Raw genomic sequence first — 13,086 nt, 5'->3', positions numbered from 1 at the left:
AAACTGGAAACAATAAGTGCTCTATAAGTAATGTAAATAAGTCGTATATTAGGGCCAAATACAATAATTGTCAAGCATTAAGGTGTCAGAAGCATTTTGAAGGTACATCAGGAGTAGAAAAACAAGTAACCTTACATACACCGGCAATAACTAAAGTTTAAACAAACTAGCCATTTGTTGCTCTCTATATTGCTAGGCTGAATTTACATAGTTAGAAAATAAAAGTAAGATGCACTTTCAAGTGATGTTTCTGTCAAGAAAGAAAGAGGACATGACAGGATTTATTGCATCTTCTTTCCATTCTTTTCCAAGGATTGCTTTACTTTCAAAGCAGTTTCATCTTCTTCCTACTATTTTGTACTCTTTTCATTATAATAAAGAAACTTTGCACGCACAGCTAGTGAATCCAGTTACAGGAAAGTGCTTTAACATCTATTTTGATCATTTCATTTGCCTTATAATTCAAATAGTTTTAAAAAGCACATGTGATTTTACATGGTATATATCACTTTCTGTTAGATTATTGCTTTCTCTTAGATTTTTTTAAATTAATCTGTAAACACAAGAGAAAACCTCTGGATTTCAGAAACAGGAATCCAGCATCATCAGAGGAGTCAGAAACTAACAGAATACAACTATCACTTACTTGCTATTGTAAAAAATGAAAATAATAATTCCCAGGCTTTTCTGCTACAGATTGTTCCAGATACTTAACCTTACAAGCAGTTTATTGCAAAATTACAGAAACTGTAAAGTTCGCTGCTGGTTCTTATGTTATCAAATCTGAGACAGCAGGAGAAGGACTCTAAAAGCAATAGATTTTAAAAATTAGGTCTACTTGAAGATAAGAGAAAAAGGGATACTTGAAGCAGAGAATGCAAACTATTTTGTTACCTTTTTGACAGGGTCGAGAGAATTGGACAAATACAGATAACATTTCCCACCTGAAAAAATTGTACTGAAAGTTATGAACTCGCTAAGCATATTCACATATCTTCTACGTATGATTTTGGAAATGTTTTCCCATATGCTACAAGCTGACTGCAGCTTGAAATATTGATAAAAGGAAGTTTTGAAGTCTTCTACGGAAGATACTAGGATCTAAGAAAATGTAATCGCCTCCTCTTCCTTGATTTGGTGACCTTTTAAGTCATATGCCACAGTTTCATACTCATGAACCAAAACCCTGCCAGGCTAGGCTCCTTAAGATCCTCCAACATTCTTTACATGTACCATGTTTTTAGCCTCCCCCTTAGCGGTCTTTCTTCCACTCTTGTTGAGAGACCCATCCTGTCAATATGTTAAGTCATGTCTTCACAGGACATGCCCATACCAACACAGGCTTCAGCTTGTCTCCAATTGGAAAAACCACCAACAAGCCCTCTTGCATTTCCTCACTTTTTTTTCTGTCATGCACTGTTCAAACATCTGACCACATCAAAATCTTCATCTCTGTGATGGACAGAAGACAGACTTCTTTTGTGGCTCACAAAGAAGTTTATACAGTACACTTTATTCTGTATGGTAGCATGGGGACAACTGACAACTTATACATATTACTTTTCACTGACATCTTTTTTTCCCCAGAGACAGTGTTTTTGCGATTTCCAAGATCACACAGGATGGCATGTTGTTCATAAGCACCAATCCAAATTTCTGCTGTCCACGGTTCCAAATGCTTCCAGAACATTGTAAAAAGAAAAGGTACAAATCCTTATACTAAAGCATATACTATGTATAAATCTGACAATGAAACTTTTTTTAATTACATCTCAGGTCATGAGATTCATAGCATTGGAAAAATCAAACACTGTTAAATTACCAATGCTATTCAACAAATACACACACAGATTAGTAAGGTGCATGTATCAACAGAAGTTACATGACTGGATATATTTCAATGGCCTTAAAATAGTCACATGAGACAATCTGGAGCAGGAGGGAACCCCGGAACCCAGAAGATACTGCCTAACCAAAACACAAAGGCACTTAAAGAGTGGTGAGATCTTAGAGGGAAAGCTATATATAGACCATTACTATTTTGTCTAAAACTGGATCTTTCTTGTGATTTGTTTACGAGTAAAGTGTGATTCTTTTAGAAATTCTTCTGCCAATCCATGGTTTAACTGCTTCAATTTCCTTTTCCCAGAAGGATTAAATCATAAACTAGAGTACCCATAAAGATGGAACATGGTGTACTTCTGAAACTGCAGTAGATTGGCTGGTAGAGAGACAGAAGGGTCACCACTAGTCTTAGTTAGCACAGGACAGTAGGACTATGGGCCTTATTCCCCAGAACAGGTATCAGAGAGAAAGCTTGAACACTAAACTAGTCAAGAAATTCTAGCTCATCCAACCCAGGTGACCTATAAAGTACAGCAATCCAGAATACGTAGGCTAGTGAGAACCCAGGATAAGGGATGCACAGCCAGAGCTATGATATCTCCCAAGTGTGGGGAATGAAACCATGCCTCTAAGCTCTTCCTCTCTACAGGATTAAGACACTGAAAAGCCAGCCTAAGAGAAGACAGAAGACATAACACCCTTGACTTTCAGAGGTCATCCTTACCATGTAAATTGAACAGACTGAAGGGAAAAAGACCGTTACAAGGAGGATAACATCTTGGAAGAGACCTACATTTCTCCTAACTATGCAAAAGCAAATTTAGCAGTGTCCATTAAAATCAAGGGATACTTTATGATTGTATGATCATCTTGATGCCATCAAGTGATCTCCCTTGAGTAGAAATATTGGTTGCTTTTTTTTTTAAACAATGATCTTCTGGCAAGCATCCCTTCTTTTACACTGACATTTTGTATCCACATTGTGGTTTTCTTGTCAGGATATCCATTATTAAATTTGATAAATTTTATAAAAAGAAATTACAGTAGATGCATGCACAGCTAAATATTGTAGCTGTTGCAAACACCTTAACAAGGCTCACTCAACTAATAAAGTTTCCACCACACATACATGCAGCCTAGAGGCAAATAGAGAAATGAACCCTAGTAATTTGGGGCACAATGTGTCCCAAGTAGGGTCATTCCTCCCACAGCATACCATAGGTCAAGAACTGATTAAGGGAACCTCTCTGGTGGGAGGGAGTCAGGGTGGCTGAAGTAGCATCATTTGGTGCGTCTCTGCTGCCCATATGTGGCACTGGGGGGAAAAAAGCTGCCAGACTCTAAGCTGCAAGAACTAGCAAAAGCAGCCAAAGTAGAGACCCACAGACCTCCAGAGAACTTTTTGACTATACTTTCCATGTTCTGATGCATTTTTTTCATCAGGCTGTTTGTTTCAAACACCTCTCTCCTTGCCTTTCCCGTCACCTTAATTTACCTTCTTACCTGACTTCTTCCCCCTTCTCCCTTGCCCTGTCCTTCTGCTTTTATGCTGCCTTTTCTTTCAGTTTAGCTTGCCTTCTCCTAAGAAACCCCCAAATAAGGTTGGTCACTATTGTATTGTTCCCTCCATTTGTGTGCATCTTTGTTACATCTCTTCCCCAACTCTGACTCTATCTTGTTAATCTAAACATAAGCTCTCTGCAGCAGTGATCATCTTCTACTCTGCATTTGTTTGCTGCATAGCCAAATGGGGCCCCATGTGGCTGGTCCACAGGCACAACAGTAATAAATATGATTAGCAATAAAAAAATGGATGCCAATGCATTTCCATTTCGGATGACTAGCCCTGATCAGGATGTAATAGATGCTCCCATCTTCCTCAAGCCTCTCTTTAGCCTAACTTCACTGCCTGAACATTTCCTTATCAGTTCTGAGTCTCCAGTGCTAGACTTTACAGGGAAACCATGCTTTGTCTGTAGAAGGGTTTTCAAGAATAAAACCTTGCATTAAAAATGTACATATTTTATATACAGAAAGACATAAAAAAAATGCATTAAAAGATAATTAAGTCTGAAATATCAAGGGCTTAAGAAATGTTGTATTTAAAATGGCCTTAACAATGAAACCCTGCATTTTCTGCATTATGATAGTGTCTTAAGTCACATGATCCCATGCTATTTTGTTATACTTCTCTGTCTCATTCGTTTACAGCGTGGGTGAACCTACTCTTAGAGTAAATGAGAGTTGGGGAACAAAGGAGACCATTGTCTGTAGCAGCCCTGCTTCAACTGTTGCAAAAATAGGAAGATGTGTAGGGATGTGTAGGATAACAAAGGGAAAAGCATGCTTAAGACAAGCAGGAGGCTGCCTTGGAGAACTGAATTCTTTCCCTGGCTCCACCCCAGAGTTCGTACAAGCTATCAGCATCGGGCAAATCACTTAAAACTTCTCATAGGCAATCATTCCTTGCCTTCCACCATTTTCTGTGTGCCTGACTTGACAATCCAAGGCCTGATTTGCAAAACTACCAACCACTAATAGCTACAACAGCAGTCAATGGAAAGTGAGCTCTGAAAGTGCTTTATTGCATTAAGTATTCTGAAAAATCAGATCCAATGCATCTCAAATCAGGCACACAAATACCTTTGATACCTTTGACTCTCTGTACCTCTGTTCCCTATCTGCAAATGGGATACTGCTCCCTCAGCTTACAGGTATGCTATGAAAATAATTAATATTTGTGAAGCACGGAGACACTCTAGCAGTTAGAAAGGAAATGAATCCTCAGAGCAGGCTTTTATTTATGCTATTCAAACCTGGGGTTGCACACTGGACAACAAAGAGAAAAACTATTGAATAGCTGCTCATCGATCCATTTTGTGGAATAAACAAGGGCCCTGTGGAAAAACAGTATGCAATCACATAATTAAGGCCAGGTATCCTAAAGCATGAATACAAGACAGCTGAATTAAAATTGCTTAATTTAAGTGCTTGATGCTACAACATTAACAATATTCTTTATTGGGGGGAGGTTTATACCTGTTGAGCTTGGATAATGTAGGGGCTTCAAGGAAAATCTTAAGAAACCTTAACATCCTGCTTTATAATACAATTGTTCAACCTGTCCTTTTACATGAATGTGAATCCTGGATGCTGACAGAGGCAAATGGAAAAAGAGAAATGGAAAAAGGTTTGAAAATGAAGTGCTAAAGAAAATATTGGTACAGTATAAGAAAATGGAAATATAAAGAAAACATAATCAAGAGTTTGTGGACCTTACAAAATACCTGATGTCTTGAGCAAGGTAAGACTGCAGAGAATGAAATGAGCAGGGCATATCATAAGAACTGATGAGAGAAGGCATGTGAGGCAGATTTTGGAAGCTGAGATGAAGGGTATCAAACCTCAAGGCAAACCAGGTCAATAATGGGAAGTTAAAAAAAACTGATCTGGAAGGGACAAGTGAAGATGTGGCAAGATGAAAGCATGTTGCACAAGATAAGGGGAGATGGAAGGCTGTATTTAAGGTGGTTATAGGCTCCTGAGGCTGTGAGACCAGAGAGCGAGAGAGAGGGAGAGAAAGAGAGAGAGAAGGAAACTTAAAAAATAAATAAATTTTTAATCATCATGTAGTATGCTGACACTGATGCAGGTCAAAAGGATTAGAACCTGCACAGATCTCTGCCACTTGAACTGGTATAGTAACTGATAACAGAAATAGGTTGTCATCCTATATGAACTAGCACCAGAGGGGAAAAGAACACATGCTACTGAGTCCCAACAGTAGTGAGCAGCAACAGAGGTTTAAGTATAGGTTAAACTAATGCTTGGTTGAGATGGTTTGGAGAGAGCTGACCTGACCTTGAGTAGCAGGTTGGACTAGACAACTTCCTAAGTTTCCTTTCTGTGAGTGTGGATAGACTGTTTTATTATATATGGCATTTGTTGTTGTTTTTTGTTGTTTTTTTTAAAAAGAGAAATTTAAAGCATCTATACCAAAGGATAAGCGTTTAAATTATAAACATGCTTAGCAGTCCCCTACCTCAGCTAAAAATCTCTCTCAAACAGTTACTATGGGGAAAATTAAAATAGCTTTTATTACTAACAACAAACAACAACTGCCCACAGGTTGACACTCTCCCACTAATGTAAAACATAAAAAATAATCCTTGCCTGTGTTTACAAATAGAGCAAAGCAAAACATTTGTTTCCAGAAGCCAGTTTCACAAAAACTTGATAGGAAAATAAGGATGACACTGTCAGTAACTTAGTCCATGGCCTATAATAAAACACATGCATACAGGTTTTTGCAGATATGAATAGTGAGAGGTTCTAGCACAGATCTATTTCACCTAATATTTCCCCCAGTCAGCAGCAAAAGCCACCACCAAGAGGGAAAACAGTGCTATTCAGAAAAAATATTTAAACTTACTTCCAGGAAAAATCCTGATATATTGATGACTTAAATACATTGTTCTATGTATACAGTCCCTAGGGCTTGAAGACCTTATAGAAAAGGCAGGAATTCTCTCTCTTCTTCAGGATACATTTCCAAAAAACGTGCTTTCCTTTTTTGTGCAGGCTGCTCTAACCTAAAGGCAAATATTTCTGAGAGGTTACAGAAGCCATATTCTTTGGGAAGCATGATTTCACAGCACATGGACATGGAACGAACTTTGGAGGCAGAAGCATCCTTCAATGCACTCTCCAACTGGGCCTTGTCTGTACTATAAAATGTTACTATAAATGTTATAACTGTGAGCAAGACAACGATGAGAAAATCTGTCCTAATCTACATTGATTGCTAAATCATGGTCAGTACTGTGCAATACAGTCTTATTATTCGTAGCGGTATTCAAACAGGATAACACTTTGTAGTCTGAAAAAAGCCTCAAGTGACAGGATAGTAGTAACGGGTGCCCAGGAGCATCCAAGACCCTCATCCAACCCTTTACAAAAATAATCTGAACATCTGTCAGCAGTAACTTTTGAACTTGTTTTGGGAGGCTAAAAAATATTTCTGCTTTTCAGGGCTTTTCTTTCATTCCTCTAGGAGAAAATAAATGCAAAATTGATAAGACAACTATTCAGTGTCTTAAGTTCTCTATGTGAACAGAGATTATTGCTAAGGATCCAATTCTCCAAATAAGAAATAGGGTACATCTCTTAATGCCTTTAAGATTTGAACATAATGAAACACAGAACTCCACTATTCAAGTGTCAAATCTATTTCTAGTTAAATTTTCAAAAGTACTAAACGATATAGGCATCCCAAACTTATTTACTAATGTGACTTCAACATTTCACCACTGTGTCCAAAGTACCCCTTCAATAAATGAGTGGATTTTCTTCAAACATTTCAATATAATATTAGCTTTTTCAGAAGAATTTTCAACTCTCTTTGGAACTACCCCATTTCTTTCCACTTTCGTGGCATTTTCCGATTAAATGCAAACAATTGCTAGGTTCTCCAGTCTCTTTCATTATCACACAGGCCTCTGCCACATGTTACATATATTACGCAACTAACTGGTTAAACCACGCAATAAATTTAGACTGGCCACACGTACAAAGTAATTGGGATGCCATAAGAAATACCAGCTATAAAGAGCTGATCAGCTACAAAGTTAGTGCTTGAAAATATATAACAACTTTACTGCTGGTTTCTATCCAGCTTTAATCTGAACATGTGGCAGGGCCCATCCTTTGATATCATCATCACTATAGGCTGCTTTTGACAGTTAATGTCTAACTTTCCCCCTTGCTCAGGGTAATCCAAATGAGTTATACCATAGTAGCCAATAGAATTCCCAAATTCCATCAGATACTTATTTCTTATAAGGCTGCAATCTGCCTCCCTCCAGCTACACTGCTCAGAGACCAGGGAAGCTAATGAGATAGATGGGGCAGCAGAGACTATGGGGCTGGTTTTGAGGTGGGGAGAGATAGTGGGTAGCAGACAAATCATCCCACTGAAAGGGACTTTAGAAAAATGTTAATTAGCAGAGATGTTTTGACAGGTTGTGGCAGGGATGCAGATAGTGGTGAGGTGAGCTCACAAAGAGGCTTGCACAGAATAAATGGAGTAGGGTGAAAAAAGAAAGGGGGGACTTCAAGACCAGTAGCCAAATGCAGGGGCCATGAAGAGTTACTTGTATTCCCTGGCATGCAAGCTATATGCAGAACAGCCATTCCCAAACGCAGTAATTTTCTCTTGCTTTTTCACCTCTGCCTCCAGCATAGATGTGACATTCTTGTTTGACTAAAATTTTCAATAGCACTGAAAAGCTAAGGACTTAGGTTCCTAAAATACAAATTGTATGGAATTTAGGTGCCTCAACCTAAATAGCTACCTAATGGTTTTCACTCATGAGAAGCCAAAATTGTCTAAGTTTGTGCCAGAAAACTGGATTGAAGTTGACAGTTCTTAGTTTTCACTTCTTTTTCAACAGGTTGAAGTTGCACATTACAATTATATATTATTAAGAGCACTTAAAAGTTAAATGATCACACATTTAGGCCCATTAGTTAGTGCTAAGTGCCTTTTAGACAGCAACTTAAAGTTACACCACTTTGGATATGGATTATCTTTAAGCTATTCTACCTAGCTTGAGTTCAATTAATTTCTGGGTGTTCACCAGAGATAAAGCCACCAATCTGCAGTCCTCCATTATTCCAGGAGGAACTGTTCCCAGGTGGACTAATTATCATCCAGGATGCTAAAGCCCAGGACTGACAACTGGAAACATATGGACAACAGGTGGGTGGGGATTGGGTGAGTAGGAAGAGAAGGAAAAGGGAGGATGGGATATATGGAAGTCAGAGAGGTAGGGGGTGGGTGGGAAGCTGCCAGACTGCTGTCCCCTTTCCCTGCAAATCGCCCCTCCAACCTTCAAATCACCCTCCACACTCCCCAGATCAAACCCTTGCCACCCTAATTGCCCCTCTGCCCACAGCGATCTGGGGATGGATGGGTCAGCTTGGGACTGGGGAGGTGATTTTGGGGTAGAGGGGCTGACTGTGGGGTAGAGAGGGAATCCAGGGGCTGAAGGGGCAGAGGGGTGATCCAAGTGGTATGGGGGGGCCCTTCCCCACTTCCTCCCATAGCCAACACTGTGGCTACAGCCTGCAAGCAGAGCAGGCATGGAGCAGACTTACAGCCCCAGCTCCCTGCTCACCAGCCCTCTAGCACTAGGTCTGAGCAGTAAACATTAGAGAAGGTATTAATCCTGAACATGTGACTGATCGCTAGCACTAGTTAACCTTAACAAAAACCAACATTCTTTAGAATTAGCACTTGCTACCTCTAATACGTATTCTCACCCTTACTTAGGTAACTACGTATGTGTGGTTACCCAGGACCCAAATTGCCATCAGCCTGGCTTAGCTGAGTGCCTCATTGCTTACCCCTTGCCTACAATTTCAGATTCACTAACTAGCCCTCTCTGCACCTCAATGGTTCTCACCCTTTTCAGGCTTGAGGCCCCCCTTTAGAAAATGACAGTTCTTAGTTTTCACTTCTTTTTTGACTACAGAAAAAATAATAGTGCAGTTATCTGTTGCAAAGAACTCAGAAAGACCACAACAGATCAAAATGCTTTTGATGCCATGGATTCTTATTTGAAATCTCTTGGTTTATCTTGTGTATCATGTCTGCACACCTAAGAGTGCTAACATTGTGTAGCACCCATAGTACCCTTAAAAGGATCCCAAGACACCCCAGGGTGCCACGAAACCCTGGTTGAGAATCCTGTACCTAAAACTCTGAGGGGTACATTACAGTACACATGTTCAGAGCATGCCTATCATAGCCCAGCAGCTCCAAGCACATCTGAAAACACAGCAGCCACCATCACATTTATTTAAAAAAAAACACAGGCAGAGCTGGAAAGCAGTACTGTACAACTTATTATATAGTGGCTTAGTGCAAGAGTCAGCAACATTTTGGGAGTGGGGGACCGCTTCCAATTCAGATGCATCACTGCTACCATAGCTGTAGTCACAACTTCCTTCCCTACTTGTCTCCATGGCTTCTCCCTGCCGCAGTTACAGCAGCATCTACAAAGTACCCTGCACCTGAAGCCCCTCACAGAAGACCTCTACTACTGAAATGCCACCAAAATTCCTCGCCTGACAATCAGGGCAAAAGCCCCCCAGTTTCCACGGGCTAGATAAAATGGCTGCACTGGATGGATCCAGCCTATGAACATTATGTTGCCCACCTCTGGCCTAGTGGTTGACACATCTGCCAGGACATAGAAAACCTTCTCAGCCTGAGGGGACTCCAACACTTTTCCTCCTTTCAACATCCTCACCACTAGGTTAGAATTAAGGCTATGATGAAGGGACCCTCCCAGCTCTCCTAATTAAACTGTGCAAGATTTATAGGGCCACAAAGAATGCAGGCAAGAGGAAGCCTGATTCAGCAGCTTAGTGGTGTAGGTACCCCACAAGAGCAGGGAATTCTGGGTGGTTTTGGTTCCTTCTTCCAGGCCCTTTTATGCATTTTTGCATTCAAGAGTTATTGGACATAGATGTCTAAATCCAGGAAGTGGTTTTGGATTGCAAATCCAAGTCTCACCTAGGAACCAAGTGGAGGAAAAAGGCAAAATTTGAGTCATACCCCTCTCTTCAGCCTTTTTTCTCAGCTCATTGCTGCTCAGCATGATGGTTTTGCAAAATCTCATTCCTACATGCCTAAATCAGCCTATTTACATTACAGAGAACTTAAATACCAAACTCATGCTTATATAGTCAACTCCTGGAGTTAGGAATGGTAGAGATGTTGAGCATTACCCTTTTTGGAACTGGCTATAGATGACTTAACAACCGAAGTCCCATACCCAAATGTATTTGTAAGCCTGCGGCCACTTAGAAGACTTTTGAAAATTTCAACTTGCATCTTCTGGCATATACCGAGTTAGTATAGGAACAAATTATTTCATTTAAAGTTGGTAACATTTAAAAATAAATTTAAACCAAACTTTAAAAAAAAGGGATTATGACTTTTGCATAATTGTTGTTCTCGGTATACTTACCCAGGATTATAAAGCATGACAGCTGAGAGGTTCTCACAAGATTTTGAAAGATCTGTCATGGACAAGCTGAAGGAAGACAGCAGTCCACTCTAACAACAGAGAACATAATGAAAATATTAAATAGCCATTGCTATGCTTACATACATATAATTATTCCCACTTGACAAACATGAACTATTTTGATATGAAACAGGGCAAAAAAAAAAAAGCTAAAGCAGTCAAGATATAGATATTTTAGATATAAAATTGTGAAAAGATTTAAATTCCCCAAGTACTCATTTAATCTTACCTTTCTTTTTTCCCTCAGTTTGGCAGCTTCTTTGGGATGATTAAAGCGGAACATATTGGTTCTCCCAAGTAATATAACAGCACCTGGCAAGATAAAACGCATGCGCGCACACTATGTTATTGACAGCATACTGTACCAGGAGATGCCAAATAATTTTCTCAGTCACTGACATGAAAGTATCGGCTTCTATAAAGATGAGCAAAAAATTGAAAAACCATATTTTGACAACTAAGCTTTATAAAGATCCATAGTTAGGTCTGCATTAAAGAAGGGTTATAAGTATATAGCTTATTCCTCTTTGCTATTATATAGAATACATACATTTTTTAGAAATGTATAATCTAATCATGACTGGATGCTTTTAGCCAGTGATAAGTAGTGGAAGCTGTAGTAGGAGATTCCTCACACTGCTTTACCTATATATGACCCAAATCTCTTTTGGAAAGACTAGTTCTGTAGATAGAGGGCTTCCTTCCTGAAAGGTGCCAGTGCCTGTCTAACTCAAAAAGTCAGCACTTAAATGTCACAGCAACGTCCTTCAAACACCAGTGACCTGAGCCAAATTTTTATCACCTACTTTGAAGTTAAAGGCTAGGGACAGACATTCAAAAAGCCCAAGCCTGAATTGATCAAATCTTTGCAGGTTAGTCTAACTTGCAGAGATTGAACTGATTTGCAAGTGGATAGACATTCACTTTTGAATCAAGAAATGCAGGCACATGTCTGCAGTGGCTCAGGCTAGAAGCTGGGGGGCACAAGAGCCAGGCCTCGGCAGGACACTATGATTAGGGAGGGGCTAACACTCCCACCCTGCCCTGCACAGTCCCTAGCCAGAATGTGCCTGAAAGGGAGGGGGAAGCAGCTGTTGCCAAGCTTCCCCACACTCCTCAGGAGGCAGGGAATGTTCAGCCCACAGCCCCTGGCTACCACTCTGAGGTCAAGTGGGGATGGGGAGAGGGAGGACTGCTTATGTGGACTGTATGCATCTGTTGATGATGCTGAGTTTTTCAATCTCCCTCACCCTGTTTCTTCATCCTGTCTCCAGCAAACTGAAAGGCACTGTATTCATTGCAAACCAGGTCATTTCTCACACCTCTCTGTCCCCTCTTGAATGCTGACCAATTGCAGCCTTTGAAGCAAGCAGCAGGCAGCTTATCAAAACACAAAACTTATCAAGCTCATCAAGAAAATAAAAGCCTCTCTCATTAGTTCAAGCTCTTCTTAAACAGCTTTTTCCAAGACAATTATAAGGAAGACATTACCATTTGACCTGTTGATTAATTCCAAAAAGCTCTAAACAGACACCATTCTGCCTGCCTTTGTTTCAGTGAAATTAGAGATATACACACACAGACACCTCTCAGCATTAGCTAGCATGGGGGTGGCGTGGCGATGATGGCAGGGGTCCAGGCCACTGAGGTCCCTGCTGTGGGAGAGCAGGGGGATCCCTGCTTGAGCAGCAAGCAAGGGGAGCATGGGGCAGGGGGCAGCCAGGCAGACTAACTACCGTGCCTGCAGTTTCCACCCCCTCCTCAGCCGGCCGAAACTCTGGCTAGGGAGGAGAGGGGAGGGGCCAGTCCTGCTCTCTAGAGCAGATAGCGCAGCCCAGGGCTGAAAAGCATGCCGGGATGCTGGGGGACTCTGATTTAAGTTAAATCAGGAAGTGGTCTGGGACAGAAGTTTATCTTAAACCAGTTTTGGCCACTTTGAAACTGGTTTATGTGCACAGAACTTAGGTTCCGTTACAGGTTTAAACCAGTTTCTGTTCACTTAAACCAATTTATGTGTAACTTCTGTCCCTAGCCAAAAGGCCTACTATCCCATCATTTCTGCCCTTTGCCATTGTGACTTTGGAGGAAAGAACACCTAATACTGAAACTCAGCATTATCCAAAACTGAATCATTTCGCAAAAT

At 40.4% G+C, this 13,086-nt stretch overlaps 1 protein-coding gene across 10 annotated transcripts in view; it reads right to left on the bottom strand.

The window, feature by feature from the left end:
* KIF16B (kinesin family member 16B) overlaps window positions 1-13,086 on the bottom strand; it is a 263,016-nt gene that overhangs the window by 121,067 nt on the left and 128,863 nt on the right. For all 10 annotated transcript variants that reach the window (XM_019500765.2, XM_019500764.2, XM_014595029.3 and 7 more), the window contains exons 16-17: window positions 11,173-11,255; window positions 10,884-10,972 (exon numbers count right to left, since the gene is read on the bottom strand). In XM_019500765.2, coding sequence (XP_019356310.2) covers window positions 10,884-10,972; window positions 11,173-11,255 — 172 coding nt within the window. The remainder of the gene's footprint in view (window positions 1-10,883; window positions 10,973-11,172; window positions 11,256-13,086) is intronic.

This window comes from Alligator mississippiensis, chromosome 1 (genome assembly GCF_030867095.1).
Source record: "Alligator mississippiensis isolate rAllMis1 chromosome 1, rAllMis1, whole genome shotgun sequence".
In the NCBI taxonomy this organism is placed as follows: domain Eukaryota; kingdom Metazoa; phylum Chordata; order Crocodylia; family Alligatoridae; genus Alligator; species Alligator mississippiensis.
This window is presented reverse-complemented; position numbering and strand designations above follow the sequence as displayed.